This window comes from Orcinus orca, chromosome 5 (genome assembly GCF_937001465.1).
Source record: "Orcinus orca chromosome 5, mOrcOrc1.1, whole genome shotgun sequence".
NCBI lineage: Eukaryota > Metazoa > Chordata > Mammalia > Artiodactyla > Delphinidae > Orcinus > Orcinus orca.
This window is the reverse complement of record NC_064563.1, coordinates 91,121,796-91,138,485: the sequence shown is the minus strand read 5'-3', so window position 1 is coordinate 91,138,485 and position 16,690 is coordinate 91,121,796. Positions and strand designations below refer to the sequence as shown.

The following is a 16,690-nucleotide window of genomic DNA, read 5'->3' as shown; positions in this document are numbered from 1 at the left end:
GATAAACCATAAAGCCTAGCTACACTTTAAGGCTACCAGAGTGGATTGAATATAATCTTTGGTGTCAGACAGGCTTGGGTTCAGTTCTTATCTCTGCCACCTACTAGCTCTGTTACCCAGGGCAAGTTATTTCACTTCTCTAATACTGTTTTCTTATATTAAAAGAAAACAGAAGTAATATTTTCTAGTTCACATGGTTATTAAGAGTATGAAATGTAAAAATGCATAAAGAGCAACTCTAAAGCTAAGGTTCGCACAGTCCAGTCCAAGAAGTAGGCCGGGATCAAAAGAAGAGTCCAGTGAGCAAAATTAATCTTGAAATAAATCAGTACTTTTACTTGTATTTTTTAATTCCTTGAAGGAGGAAGCAATGACCAAATCAATATTTCTTTTTTGTTGTTGTCATTATCATTTTATCCTTTATTCTCCACTTACATCACAACTGCTCACCTGTCTTCTTTATTTAGCACATAGTAGTCGATGTTAAATAATTAAATTGTTTGGAAAATATTTCAGTATTTCCCCCAAATTAATCCACATGGGGCCTCTAGCATTTCCCTGCCTTTCCCTCTCCGGCAGTGAGAGGGATGGTCACTGGGAAGATGACAGAGTCCAGGTTAAGAGATTGGGTTTTGCTTCCTAATGTCCCAAGGAGCCAACCAGAATCAGCTCTTATAGAACATATCTCTGTTTCCCCCATCCGACTCAGAACTGTCTTCTGAGTTGATTGGAGCTGTCTTCTGACTTCATTAAATTTCTGGTGATAACATAAAGGGGTAATTTTTAACATTAGTGAAAAAGCATTTTAAGTTTTAATAGAAATGGGCTTCAAAAGGTTTCAAATCTCATCTAACCTCATGGCAGTTTATGAATTAATATAGCAAGCCATTTTGTACTAAGCAGTGTTTTCCTCTAAACCCCCTCTTCTTTCCTGGAAACCAAGGATCATTATTTTGTAACTCTGAACATGTACAAGGTTAAATAACAATAAACATTCAAACTGAAGAAGAAATAAACAACCAGCAAACAAAGCAAACAACTGTCTATCACTGGGTTTGGCATATTACTTGCCTACATAGTATTTCATAATATAAAACCAACTACTGAATGCTGAAGAGGTTTTGCCATATTGTGAGTGTAAACATAACCTTAAAACAGAAAAGACAAAAAGCAAGTATGGCTTATTCGCATGCTGAAATATGTAATACAAATCTTTTAAAGACTTGACTGAAAAGAATATGAAGGCAAGTCTTATAAAATGCTGTACTTGATGTCAAGAGATTGGCAGGTACATATATCCTCTTATAGTTACAGAATCTCTAGGTCAGGCTCTAGGAAGGGACTGCTTTCAGAAACAGAAATAAAACAAAAGAAAACAGCTCAGAGAAACAAGCAGCGTTGACTGCCACCAGCGTGCCACAGTTTGATCACTGTTCTGCTGCTGCTGAGGCCATGGACGTGCACTGTGACAACACTCAGTTCAGTTCAACACACAGAACAAACACTTCTGAGGGCTTGTAAAGGCCCAGCCCTGGAATAGGCAATTACCACACATTACTAATACTAAACCACAGTGTGTAGACCACCCCAGGGCCTTTGCACTTGCTGTGTCCTCTACCCTAAAGCTCCCACAGCCCCTCCCCTGCCTCCATTCTCCCTCTACATTCCTCAGGGCAGCCTTCCTGGGACTCTGACTAGGCCTTCTCTCCTTCGAATGTTCTCATGTTTGGATTGGTTTATGTGATTCTCTGGTTAATGTCCATATCCTCCATGAACTTAAACTCCAGGGAAGCTAATCATTGTATCCCCAGTGCCAAGAACAAGGCCTGGAAGATAGAGGCTCCCAAATGCTTGGTGAATAAGTGAAAGAATGTAGGCCGGGAGTAGCAAGAGATAACAATGTTGAGATTGTTAGAGGTTGTGTCATGTAATGCCAAGAGGCCTTAACCTTGAACCATCGTGTAAAGCTATCTCTGGCTGGCTTCAGCTCTGACTTCTGCATGATGGACAAAATCCCAGATTAAAGGGATCATTCTTTCAATAACCTATGCAACTTGGCACAGACCCTTCGGCCAAGACCAAAACAAAATTCAGCTGGAGACGAATAAGACTGAAATGACCTTGGACTCCCTCAAGATAGTGATAGCTGTCATTGATCCCTTTGTTCCCAGAAGCTATGGCACTGATTCAGCCCTCAACAAACTCCACAGGCCTGCCTGTGAGAGGAAGTGCAGAGCTGTTATCTAAACCAGGCAAGAGACACAGTGAGGCAAAGATCAAGGCAGCATTCATGCCCGAGGCAGTGTTCCTCTTCCCATGGTCCAGGAACAACACTCGCTAGATGGAAGCAAACAAATGAATTCTTCCCCTGCAGTAAATCTGCAGTAAGTAAGGATTTATGTCACATTATTTTCTGACCTCTAGAAGAGAACATTTAAACAGTCCTTTTAATACAAATGAAATTCCCAGTTATCATACTTCATCAGGATTCCAGTGAATCCTGCCAGGATTAAATCGTATGTTACTAATCAGTGCTAGCACCCAGTGTGGGCAATTGGAAAATGTCTGTTCCTTCTAAGTAAAAAGTATTTTCAAAGGTGGCTGGCAGTTGCATATTAGACTGAGATTTCTAGGTGATGGTGGTAGCTCACAAATAAATACAAAGTTCTCTGATTTTTGCTTCCTCGTTCTTTTTCTTCATCATCATCGTCACCATTGTTATGATGTATCACCACTGTAAAACCATTCCTTTCTGCTTTCACTTACTAAGTCACTTGGTGAACACTGTGAAGGTCAGTTCTCCCAGTGAGAGGAAGAGAGTGGGGGAGGGAGGAAGAATGAATGATGCTTGCCCATGGGAAGGGAGATAAGAGATGAGACTATGACTGATGAGACTATGACTGAAAATGAAAGCCACACTTTCTCCTATACAAGGATCAGAGTTCCAGAGTAAAGGGATAATTCTTTCTTTTATCCTTCTGAGAATTGTTTAAAACGTGGATAGTCTTTGTTCTTTTTCCCTTCCCCTCCTCACTTCCTCTTTCACCTTTTCTTCCTATATTAATTAGGAGGAGCACATCATATCTCTCAGTATCCCACGGTATCCAATGATTACTTATGGCTAGTTTTCTTCTACGCATTTTTTACTTTGTCTTGTACGGTTACGAGGTAAACTTACAAATTTTAAAAAATAGATAACTGAAGAAATTATTGCAAAGAGGGACAAAGATAAAGCCATCTCGATGAGAGAAAGAAATTCAGATTCACTCTGTGATCCATAGGTTCTTAAAATCGTAATGAGCCAGTTGCAGAGGAGAAGCACAGCTGCTCTTGATGCAGAGACTTCCTGGGCCTTCCTCTAGAGGGCGTGGTGGAGCACAGCTAGCCAAATGCTCACACGGAGTGAACAGCGGCTGACCTCCTTGCTATTCGACTGCCGGCCAGGGTGGGCCAGTGGGAGAACGCCAGGGCTCAATTCCCTAAGAGCAGTTCTGGGGTGTCCAGGAATGTTATCCCAATACTCAGTTTGAGACAATCTGAGCTTGCCCTACAGCTACTTCGTGTATCCTGCCGCCAGTCTTTCGGTGCATTTTTTTCCTGCCATTTGTCTTGATGAGCAGTAGGAGGCAGTGAGCTGGAAGTTACAGTGACTGCACGAGAATCTGAGCCACAGGGGCTCAGTGAGGTGGAAGAGGAGAGCTGCAGGTGACTCTGCCAGTAGGCATCAGTATGCCATCAGAGAGCTAATGCCCAGCACGCTGCCGTTCTCCTCACCCCAGACAGCCCTTTTCCGGTGCAGCCTTTTGGAATGTAGTTCTTGACTTGGGCCAGCCTGCGGAGGGAGGGATTGGTTACCTGGAATCAGAGTCCTTCTAGAAAGACCAAGGAAAGTGGGTCAATGGTAGAACTCATCAGGAGATTCGTCTATTGCTACGATATGCTTGTGTTTTCAGCACCTGAACTAAACTGCAGATGACCTGTTATATAACTTCTAAGATTACTTTTTAGTGCTTACCTCATGCCAGGCATTCTTCCATGAGAATTCATACAAGTGATGATTTCTCAATCATCACAGTCACCCTATAGAAAAGTACTGTTATTTTAGACGCGAGGAATACAAGAAAGAGAGACAGGTCCATAGACTTTACCAAGATCATACATTTAACTTAGAACTAAGCGAGGCTTCAGCTCACAGTATCTGGCTCTGGAATTCATGCTTTTAATAGCTAATAAGCTACACTGCTTTTGCCCATCTCCAAGTGGTTTGCAAATCTGTCTCTTAGGCTTTGTATGCAAGTCTAATGCAATGGCTTCCTAGCAGTTAAGAGCTAGAAGGGAATCTGTCTTCTTGGTAGCATTTGACTGCACTGACCCAGTGTTTGGCACATAGCGCTCACTCACAAATATTTGCTGAATTGGACTGACTGGCCCTGCGTCTGGAAACCCTCTGTCACCTTGGCTTCTCTAAGCCATAGCCCCTGGCTTTCTTCCTGCCTCCCTGGGGTCCTCCTTTTCAATCTCCTTTTCTCCTGCCAGTACCTTACATGGAAGTGGTCCTCATTGTTCCATGCTAGGCCCTCTTCTCTTCTGCCAGGACCCATCTTCTTTGGCGCTCTCAGTTACTCCAATTACCGTCTACATGCTGATGTCTCACAAATACTCATTTGCAGCCTAATTTTACTCCTAAGATTCAGACTCACATGCTCAACCCTGTGGAATTGAATGTCTCATATGCACTCAGAATCAATCTGTCCAAAGTTTATTTCATCTTCGTGCCTCTTGCCCTTCCAAAGCTATTTTTTTCTGTTCATTTTCTCAGATAATGATGCCTTGATCCAAAAATCTGCCCAAGCTGGAAAACTGGAAGTTATTTTGACTTCTCTCTCTTCCTAATTTCCTACATTCAGCCATTTACCAAGCCTGTAGAGCCCACACTTGAAACCTGTCCACTTCTCTTCTTCCCCACAGCCTTCACGCTATAGTCCAGGCCACCCTTCACTTACCCTGGGGTCAGAGCATCTGTTAAGGACTAGTTGGATATTATTCCTCCGTGGAATCTTAAGGATGTAGCTTCTTCTTACTTCTCTATCCTCATCCCTGTTCTTCTCACAGAGTGCCTTCAACATTCTGATCGGGCTTCAGTTCTCTCCCACCTTTTCTGTCCACACTGCTTGGAATATTCTGCTCCTTGCTTGCCCCCTTTCTCCAACTTGTCTGGCTAATTCTTGTCACCCTTCAAGCCTAGTTGATACGTCACTTCCTCCAGAAAGCGCTGAGCTCACATGTCTTCGTTGTTTATGTGTTCCTCCTCTGGAATCCCACAGCACAGTGCATTTTCTCTACCATAGTACTTATCTTCTACTGCAATTCTCTTTATACTATTTGTGAGGGAAAGAAAAACTACAGTAACAACAAATTCCAACATTTCATTTTGTTTGTTTATACTTGATATAATACAAATTTATTTATCCTAACAGAAAGAACCAATAAAAGGACAAGCAAGTAGCTGAGTGCTCTGTTATGTAACCCATGCTGTGGCAGCCCTATCACATTTAAGTTGTGATTTGCAAGTCACTCTATGTCATAATACCTGGATAGTACATGAGGGAAGATCATGGAGGATCATATGTGGGATATTTTATAGGACAAGCCTTGAAGTGACAACCATCACTCCCACTCACAGTCCATTGCCTGAGACTTGGTACATGGCCACCACACCTAACTGGATAGGAGGCTAGGAAGTGTAGTTTCTCTGTACCAGAAAGAAGAGGACTGGGTTTGGTGGCCAACCAGTAATCTGCCATATTGACCTTTATTCTCACTAAATTGTATACTCCATAAGGGCAGGGGCAAAAACTCTCATTCTCTGCACTTTGTCTCCAATACTAGTACATAGTGGGAACTCGATAAGTATTTGTTGGATAAATGAAGCTGTGCATATCCTGTCTTTAAAACACTTTTTTCTGCCTATCCTGCTGCTGGCTGCCCATTTTCATTCCTCATACAGCATCACGTGAGACAGCCTATAACACATCTCCCCGTATCTAACTGTGTTCATGGAGCTGGTGTGTGGTATGTCTTTGGTGTTCATTGGTAGGCTACATTGTAAAACGATTGTTGTTGGTCATCTCTTATGTGAGCTTCTTATGAACCACAATGCCATTTATTTATTTATCTTATATATACTTCTTTCAGAGATTTAATTACCCGTGTTTTCTATTTAAGGCATGCCCTTTCCCAGAATTGAGGTACCTGGGAAGTTGCCAGGCTATTCACTACTAACTAAAGCTTGAGGGTGAATGAGCATATTGGCTGCCATACTGTAAGGATATTGTTGAGAATATTGTACACATTTTACAGTATCTTTTTTATAAAGACTGGGGAGAAAATTTTTTTAATCATAATAAAAAGAATAGCTGTGTTTCTCTTAAAATTGACTGTATTTATCTTATAATGTTCATCAAATTGACTGTATTTATCTTATAGTGTTCATCAATGGCATAACATACACTTATATATATATATTTATTTATAGATATTTGATTTTTTTTTAATTTTATTTATTTTTGGCTGCGTTGGGTCTTTGTTGCTGTGTGCAGGTTTTTTCTAGTTGTGGCGAGCAAGGGCTACTCTTCGTTGCGGTGCATGGGCTTCTCATTGCGGAGGCTTCTCTTTGCAGAGCACGGGCTCTAGGCATGCAGGCTTCAGTAGTTGCAGCACGTGGGCTCAGTAGTTGTGGCTCATGGGCTCTAGAGCACAGGCTCAGTAGTTGTGACGCATGGGCTTAGTTGCTCCGCGGCATGTGGGATCTTCCCAAACCAGGGATCGAACCCGTGTCCCCTGCATTGGCAGGCAGATTCTAAACCACTGCGTCACCAGGGAAGTCCAATGGCATAACATATACTTTTTATTTCTTAGCATTGTTACTAGAAAGTTCTGACCAAATGTGCAGTCCATATCTACTAAGAGAACACTACATCCAGAAATGCATTTTATGTAATATCCCCAGTCAGGTTTCAACAAAACTCAACATTCTTTTTCTAACTTCATTTTTCCTTGCCCTTGTTTTCTCTTTCTATCCACTTCTTTTATCTTCTTGCACTTGTATTTATTTATTTATGTAAGCCACCATGAACATGTTTTGGAACAAAGAAGAAATACATATAAATAAAAAATCTATTAAAGATTTGTCTTCCCTAGAGACATATAAACATGTTTCAGTGTCCTGTGGTAGGGTATTTTTCTTCTTCAATCTACCTTGCTTTATATCCAGAGATATTTTCAAATGAATATGAATTAGTCTTTCATTTTGGGGGGAAGGGAGGGAGGAGAATGGGAATTATGATGGCTTATAAAGATGGAGATGATTTTGAAAGCTAAGAATTGACGTAAATATGAAACCATATTTAGTATGTGAAACTATTATATACAATTGTGAAGATTCACTACAAGATAAGTTCCATGAGGGTGAGGACCTTGTCTTCATTGTTCATTGCATGTCGAATAGTCTTGCACACAGTAGACGCTAAAACAACATATTTTGAAAGTGTGAATATTGGGTGTATAACCACAAGCATAGAACTTTTGAACTCAGTTTCATAATTTATAAAATGAAGCCATTAGAGTATGTATTCACTAAGATTCTTTCCAACTCTTAACACTCCATGCTCTACGTGCCACCCTTGTTAAGCATAGTGGCATATTTAAACATGTGAAAGTAAATACCTATGACAATTTGGGAATATTTTTTCAAAGTAGGTTATCCAGCTCCATCTTCAACAGCCCTTGTAGATGTGACTACGTCGACTCCAAATGTCACCCCTCCAAGTGCTCAAAGTGAGTATAGCAAGGCTTTCCTCATGTGACTTAAAAGAGACAACACAACACTACAGCTATGATAATATTGAGGTTTGGGCAAAATGCTATCTTTTTTTCATTTGATGTTGATATTTTTGTTTTGAGTTACTCTGTGGCGAGTTATAATCTGGTGACTCTATATTGATATGCCAATCACTGTAATCTTAAAAATATGGGTTGGTGATTTGTTATTATATTGTATTTTTCATTTGTCATGGGATTTTTAAGGTAATGTTAATCTTGACAATACTCCCAGTGATCTGAGTTGGTGACAAGAACAGAAAAAGAAAGAAAATCAGTGACAAGTTGGCATTAAACATAAACTACAGACTTTTGCTTATTATGCCAGCCAGTGTTCCTGTGTAGCAAAGCATATTTTCAATTTCAGATTTCCCCAAAGTCATATAGTTTAAAAATTCAGCACATCAAAATAAAATTAAATTACAGCCTTACAAGAAAGTGGAATTCTGAAAATTTTGTCTTTCAACCAGCAATTACGACCTGACTACCTGAGGCTTCAACTACTCCTGGACCTCCAGTGGGAAAGACACCAAATACTGTAAGTGTAACTGTGAGTCCCTTGGAGTACTCTGGGCCTCATTCATTTACCCAACACATATATTGAACAGCTACTGTGTGCTTTGTTTATAATCATATTAACAAATATTTACAAGGCATTGACAATTTTTAAAGCGTTGTAGTTGCTAGGGATATATCTGTAAACAAAACAGACCTAAGTTCCAAAATCTGGTGGAAGAGAGACAGACAAATAGTGATAAGTGATACAGAAAAAATAAAGCAGAGAAGGGAGACAGTGAGAATCAAGGGTGAGGGGGCACTGCCCTTCTAAACAGAGTGGTCTTGAAAGGCCTTACTGAGGAAGGCAACATCTGAGTAAAGTAGAGATAAAAAAGCAAACTATTAGTAGATCTGGGGAAAGAGGGAACTAGCTAGAATATGCATATCACTAAAAAAAAACGAAAAGAGAGAGCCCAGTGTGAGGCACAGAAATGGTTTGTTACTTGTCATCTGACCAAGTAGCAGCAGGGTCTGCTGATGCTGCTTTAGCAGGTACTGACAGGATTTGAAAAGGAAATATACTGCCTCTTAGTGGTACAAGACAAAGATCAGCATGGTGGGAAGCAGCAAAGGATGTGGCTAAAGCGAAGAGAAACCTGGATGCCACAGGTGCAGGACTTCTGAATTTAACTCCCGGGCCCTTTGCCACAGAGTAAATGTGTATGTCTCTTTTAAAAAGCATTTAAGTTGTACATTGAAAACCTCTAAAAGTCTTTTATACCCACTGGCTCAGTCAGTCATCTCACTGTTCCTAAGGAACTTGTCCTTAGGAAGTAAATCAAAGAGAGAAAAGGAACCTGTGTAATATCACTCTTTGAGCATAATTTATTTATTTAATCTCTTTTATGGATGTCAGGTTCACAGATTTCGATTAATCACAATCTTTAATTCATGACACGGTTTCATTCTTAGTCTGGGCATGACGCTCTATAATTTAATGTAACACAATTCTCTCAGCAAATACGTTGATAATATAATAGACACCCATGAACTCAGTACCCAAATACAGGAATGAAAAGGCAGTATCAGAAGAGAGAGAACACAAAGAGATCCATAAGGCAGTGTAACCTAGATGTATGTCAAAGGTGGCATGCAGAGTACCGTAAAAGGAAGAGACTGTTCAGCAAGTGGACCCAGGAACGTTGATTTTTTTATAAGAAAAGCATGTTAAAATGCACTCCCACCATGCACAGTACACAAAAATAAACTCCATGTAGTTTAAGATATTTGTGTCAAAAAGCTAAATATTAAAACATGTAATAAAATTAGGGTGAACTTCTTCCTGGCTTTGGGGTAAGAAAGGGCTAAAAAAGAGACACAAGGCCATAAAAACAATTGAAAAATTAGAATACAATAATATTAAGAACATTTTTTTCATCAAAAGACTCCTTAAAGACAGTTTAAAACAAGGCAAACTATAATCTGGGAGAAGATATTTGCCACACATACTTGAAAAAGGATCAAGAATATATAGTTAGCAAAGGTTCAAAACTTTATATCAAGAATATATAAAGAATGCCTACCAACCAAGTTTTAAAAAGACAAAAAGCAGTAGGAAATGAACAAATAGGCACATCACAAAAGATGAAACACAAGTAGCTAGAAAACATGTAGAGATTCTCAGCCTCTCTAACAATCAGGACATGCCAGTGAAGACTAAGCTCAGGAAGTCATTTTACACATAATCAACTTGCAAAAATTAAGTCTGGAATTGCCAAGTGTTATATAGGATTTAGATTAATACAATTTGTTATATGTTGCTGGTGAGGGTAATAATTGGTACCATCTCTTTCCACCACTTAAGCATTATGCTTTATAGCTGAAGAGTTTCATAGCAGACAATTCAACACTTCTACTCCAAGATAAATACCCCCCAGAAAACAAGTTATTACATGTGTCCAGGAGATATGTACACAAACGTTGGGGGGAAAACACTACTCATAATAACAAAAAAACTGTAACTTATCTAAATGGTCATAGTTAGGAGGGTGGATAAATAAACTGTTATATAGTCATATCATAAAATACTATGGAGCAATGAAAAATGAGTGAATGGCAGCCACGTATGACAGCATGAATGAATCTTAATAACACTGTATTGAGTCAAAAAAGTAAACGCCAAGTGACAATATATGGAATGATATTTTAAAGTAAATTTTATTTTTTAAAATTTTAAAAATTTTAAAAATTTTTATTGAAATAAAGTTGATTTATAATGTTGTGTTAGCTTCAGGTATACAGCAAAGTGATTCAGATATATATAAATATATATTCTTTTTTCACATTCATATTTTTTATGAGATATTGAGTATAGTTCCCTGTGCTATTCAGTAGGTTCTTGTTGATTATCTATTTTATATATAGTAGTGTGTATCTGTTAATCCCTAACACTTAATTTATCCCTCCCCTCTTGTCCCCTTTGGTAACCATGTTTGTTTTCTACATCTATAAGTCTATTTCTGTTTTGTAAATAAGTTCACTAGTATCATTGTTTTAGATTCCACATATAAGCTATATCATATGATGTTTGTCTTTCTCTGATGTTTGGCCGGCTTACTTCACTTACTATGATAATCTCTAGGATTAAAAGCAAGTACAGCCAAACACTATATGGCTTAGACATAATAAGTGATAAAAATTTAAAATATATATAAGTAAGTGAATAATAGACAACATTCAGAACAGCATTTGCTTTTGAATGGGCATACAAGGGATGGGACAGGGAGTAAATATTTACAGTGTCATTTTTAATAATTCCAAAATCTGTGTGTATGAGTTGGGGGTAGGATGAGATAATAACTCAATGGATATTATGAAGCCAAACAAAACAATAGCCAAAATGTACTAAGCTACATAGAAAAGGGTAGAAGCTGGGAATTTTTTACCAATCAGATATTAATTGATAATAAAAAGCATTAGACTGGGGATGAAAGTTCATACTTAATAGATTAACATTTATCCTATGTTAAACATAAAATTGATGTTAACATAAAATTGAGTTGTTTATAATAAACTATGCTGAAACTCTACCTACACTAGTTGTCACCCTTTATTCTTGATACTATAATACAAGAAAATTCCATGAGAGTGTTTTTTTGTTTGTTTACCTGTATCCACAGTGCCTGAGATAGTGCATGGTATTGAGTTGGTTCTCAACAAATATTGTTGAATCAATAAATGAATTAATACTTCTTGGTTACAGGGAAGGTAGATCATGTGACAATGGGGATAAAAATTTATTGGACAATGTTATAGGAAAGAGCTGAACTCCAACTTAAATTTATGCTATGATTGCACATAAATTATCCCATATTTTAATTAGCATCTGATGTTTTCCTTTGTTTATTTGAATTATTTGATTGTCTATTGAAATTATGCTAGAATGTAAGATACACAAGAACAGGGACCTAAACCTTTTTCTGTTGTTCACTGTAGTATTCTAACATCTGTAATAGTGGCAGGCAACAGTAGGTGCTCAGCACATATTTGTTGAATGATTGAAAAGGTATGTGTACATTTGGGCAAGGAAGAAAACACACACACACACAGTGAAAAGAAATGATCTGTTTAATTGAAAGTTTTGAGCTTTTTATTTATTTGTTTTATTTAAATTGTTATTACAATAGCATGTGTGCCCAGAATAAAATCCTTTTTACCCCGTGCATCCCATCAATATGAAGCATAGAGGCCACCCAAGGTACTTTTTGCCCCTGAAACTAGAAAATTGAAAGGGTCTTGCTTGAAAGTGCTTCCTAATTTACACAAGTATATTCTTAGTCTTTTCAATAGATTTCATAGTGAAATGAACTATTGTAATCCTTCACATTTTCTGTCCTTCCCCACTTGAAAACTTCATCTATCCTCAGACATCTCTTTATCATTCTTACCATAAAAATAGCCTTAGAAATTGTGAAATCTAGGAAGGGACGCTAAAACCCAACAAACAATTTTTTTTCCTGGCAGTGAAAACCCACTTTTTTATTTATGCAAGAAGATCTTGTTAACCATTTGCCATTTTTCATCCATAAGCTTAGAGAAAAAATTCCCCACAGTGAGTTGCTCTATTTATAATCATTCACAAAAACACATTAGGATTCAACAAGTTAATATTGATTGCTCAGTCCCATACTGTTTTTGAAACATGTTTCTACTCATTGGATTGGACTGCAGTGTGACATCCAATATTAGATGATGCATTTGGCAAGATTCGTGTCAGGCATTGGTAATGGGATTTTTTTCTTCCAATATGTTTATTTCAATAGATTTATGAAATGTTCAGAGGGGAAAAAAGAATGATAATGGATGGATTTCTAGTGAAACAAACCCACTAGCAGTGTTTCTAGGGCCCTTGCTATTTATGAACACATTCTATGGGATATTTGCTTATACATGCATTTTGTATAGCTCATATATATTTGGATGTCACAAGGAAGTTCTGAGTACATTGCATTTACAATAAATTTATTAGTGTATGTTTTAATATATTCTTTTGTTGTTATTTTGTTATTTATTAACTTGAAGAGGTCTTGGCTGCAATTCAAGAGTGTTGGAATCTAATCCTAGTTCAGCTTCCATATTTCCTACAGTCTAGAACAGTAATGCGTATTTTACTGTAACCATCTATGAAATGAGGATACCAAATCTGAACTTCTAAATACCCAAAATGTATGAGCTTAATAACAACCTGGGACACATTTTCATCCTGACACAGGTGATCAGGCCATGGAGGAGAAAACTGAAGCTTAATTACTTTTTTCTTTCTGGTTTTTCCTGCCATCCATCTGACCCAGTGGAGCCTAAAGCCACATTGAAATCAGCTTGTCTGTCTAAGTTAGGCAAGCAGAAAAATGATACGAGTCTCCATGAGTCCCTAAGCCTCCAATTTATCCCATTACCAAAATCATCAAGTTCACTGTCACCACATGTACGCGCGCGCACACACACACACACACACACACACACACACACACACAGGCCTCAGAGTACCTCTTGTCGATCTCACATGAGGTCTTTATTTTGTTCTTTGACCTTGCATCCCATATTCTTCAAAATTTATGTATTCTTCTTAAATCTTACAAGTGCATTTCTTATCCTGTCCCTGGTCCTGGCTGTTTCTCCTCAAGTTCCTGGTAGTTGTGCCTAATAATTTCATAACAACCCTTTTTACTTTCCATAGGCAGAGGGTGATGGAGAAGCTAGAGTTGAGGAGTTGAGGGTCAATGGCAGGGACACAGCAATGCCAGGACCTACAACGATGCTGGGCCCTGTGTCCGGCTGCACCATAATCTCTTCAGTCCCTCCGTTCCCTGTTGGTCAGGATGCTGATTCTCTAAACTCACCATTCTTATCTTCAAATTCTAAAATCTTACATGTCTCAGATCACATCTCTTTCCATTTTCCTTTTATCTAAAACACTGTTCTGCTCCCATTCTGTCACCTAATTCCTCATTAGGTCAGCCTCAAATTAAAGATTTAGTCCTCTGATTTAAAATTCGATCCTCTGTTAAAATACCAATTTCTGGGGGCTCCATGTTCTTCACAGTTAGTACACAAGCCCCACACTTCCAAAGCTCATAAATGTCATCTTTGTTAGGAAGAGCATAAGGGGGTCCCATTTAGGGACTAAGTGATCATGGCAAGAATGGACACAGTAGCTGGTGCCAGTATTTGCATCCTGATGGAAGAGATGATGCTGACCCAGTATATATTCCCCTTGAAGGAAAAGTTGGGGCAGAAGACCAAGATCAGTGACATCTCTGTGTCCAAGCCCTGCATCTGTGATTATTGCTTGCCACCCTATGCCTTTGTTCTAGGACAAAATTAAGGGCAGAACTCAGAGTGTCTTAAGGAAGATTGTTTACTCAATATAAAGTCTGTACCTGTAAAAATCATGCCAGAATTTTAGAAAAGTTCAGTTTGCCTCAAGAACCCTATAAGAGTACCAGAAATTACCTGTGATATTGTCAAAAGAGGAGCTGCCAAACCAGATAATTATGGACTTTTATATGACAGTAAGGATTTTCCTACAAAGGGAAAGATGCCTAACATGTCATAATATTATTGAGAACTGTAAGCTGGTTGCAAATGAATGTCAAAAAATGTTATTGCAACTCTGGGCTTCCCTGGTGGCGCAGTAGTTGAGAGTCCGCCTGCCGATGCAGGGGATGTGGGTTCGTGCCCCGGTCCGGGAGGATCCCACATGCTGCGGAGCGGCTGGGCCCCTGAGCCACCACGGCCGCTGGGCCTGCGCGTCCGGAGCCTGTGCTCCGCAACGGGAGAGGCCACAACAGTGAGAGGCCCGCGTACCGCAAAAAAAAAAAAAAAAAGTTATTGCAACTCAAGGAAAAAGACAATGCTATCAAAGTGATCTTGTTTTTACCATAAAAGTACCCTTTTATGGTAGAATGGTATGCTAAGTTCACAGAGTCTCCTTGTCAAATAACCTTTATCAAAAGCTAAATTTAAAGGAATTGTGGAGGAAACTGATGTTATGCTAAAGGAGGGATATAAGAATATATTTGAGAAACTCTAACTACACCATATCCCTATGTTCATATTTTCGACCAATAATGGTGACGTACTTAAGGATGTTATCCATCAAGCTGGTGTTTGCCATCCAAATGGCAAAGTAGTGTTCACTCATGGATTTTGATGAAAATGTGTTCTCAAAGAATTTAAAGGAGAATTAACCTATATATTTAACAAACATGATGATACCTTGAAGAACACAGAATATTTCAATCAATTAAAGGACAATAATAATTTAACTCTGCTGAGAGACTCCCAAGGAGACTTAAGAATGGCAGATGGAGTAGCCGGTGTTTAACACATCCTAAAAACTGGATATCTAAATGATGGAGTGGGTGAGCTTTTAGAAAAAGTATTGTTTTAGTGAAAGATAAATCACTGGAGATAGCCAGCTCTATCTTACTGAGGATTCTATAAGCTGGTATTCTTCAGGAAGACCTCTCTCCTATGGGAGCAGTTAATACAAGAACTGCCCATCTCTTAATCTTGCTGAAACGCTCTTAATTGTAATATATTCTTGCTCTTGAAGTTTTTCCTTTACATTACTGAAATATTTTCAGACATGTTAAGTCTATCAGCTGGAAGCTTCTTTTTCTTCGCCTCTCTCAACACACTTTCCTCTTTATTTCTTTTTAACAGATTTTGAAAAATCTTAAAGCCAAAATCAGAAAAATAACTCCCTAGTTTTCCAAAGTGGATTTTGTAATTCAATTTTATCACACATATTTTGAGATCTTTTTATACTTGAAAAGTTTTCAGAAGGCCAACAAGAAATTTTATGAAATGGTCAAATAATTTACATGATTTTAAGTTAAGTATTGCCAGTTTTGCAATTTGGATGGATCATGCTGATGGTATTACCATCTCCTGAAATTGTATTATGTTTGGTTTTCTTATTTGGAGAAAATAAAAATTGGCCAGAAAAGACTGGCGCTCTGTATTTAATGAAAAAACAGTTGGTATCCACATGTAGCTGATCATTACAGGTGTTCTATATTGACTCGCTGATAATAAACGTAAAATAGAAAATCTATTTTTAAATATCCATTTGTCTCAAGGTGATAGCACTTGTTAAACCATTCATATCTTAGCATAAATTAATTTATCATATCCTTTCTTGCAAACAGACTTTGAAGACATAAGAAATAAAGGCATCAGGCCCTAAAAGTAGGAAGTAAAGGAGACACCATATTGGGCAAAAAATCCGTAAGGTTATCCAGAAGAAACTTCCTTCTTCATAATTTTACCTAAATCCAGGCCTGGCTCCAATTTCTTTTTAGTTGGTTTTGCTCTGTGTCAATCAAACTCCTGGCTTAATGGCTTAAACATTAAAAATTGGCATTAAAAAAGTACCCAGTCCATTGTCATCTATAGACCTTGGCATTCTGTCTACAACAAAAAGGATCAAGATCACATGTACAGGGTCATAGAACTATATTGAAGATATAGTCATAGAACTATATTGAACAATATAGTCATAGAACTATATTGAACATCTCCCAGACCTAGACAAACTCAAAATAGCTATATACAAAATCACCCTAACCTGGGGGGTGACCCCAAGTGGAGCAGCTGTCACAGACTGTCCTGTGAGCAATCCCCAGAAAGCAGTGACTTTCAGCTCTTCCAAAGGGCCTGGTAACATACCTTTGTCGGCAGCTGTAACTGCTATTGGCATCTAGAGAGAAACCAAGAAAGGGTCAGGCTAAGGGGGGTTTTAATGTTT

The 16,690-nt window shown here is 38.4% G+C and overlaps 1 protein-coding gene and 1 pseudogene across 1 annotated transcript in view; both read left to right on the top strand.

The window, feature by feature from the left end:
- The window catches only part of CD96 (CD96 molecule), an 85,263-nt gene that overhangs the window by 60,284 nt on the left and 8,289 nt on the right, over positions 1 to 16,690 (top strand). Inside the window, 2 exon segments of the mRNA XM_033432239.2 lie at positions 7,756 to 7,861; positions 8,349 to 8,416. Coding sequence (XP_033288130.2) covers positions 7,756 to 7,861; positions 8,349 to 8,416 — 174 coding nt within the window.
- On the top strand, positions 14,069 to 15,381 carry LOC101276436 (cytosolic 5'-nucleotidase 3A-like; annotated as a pseudogene).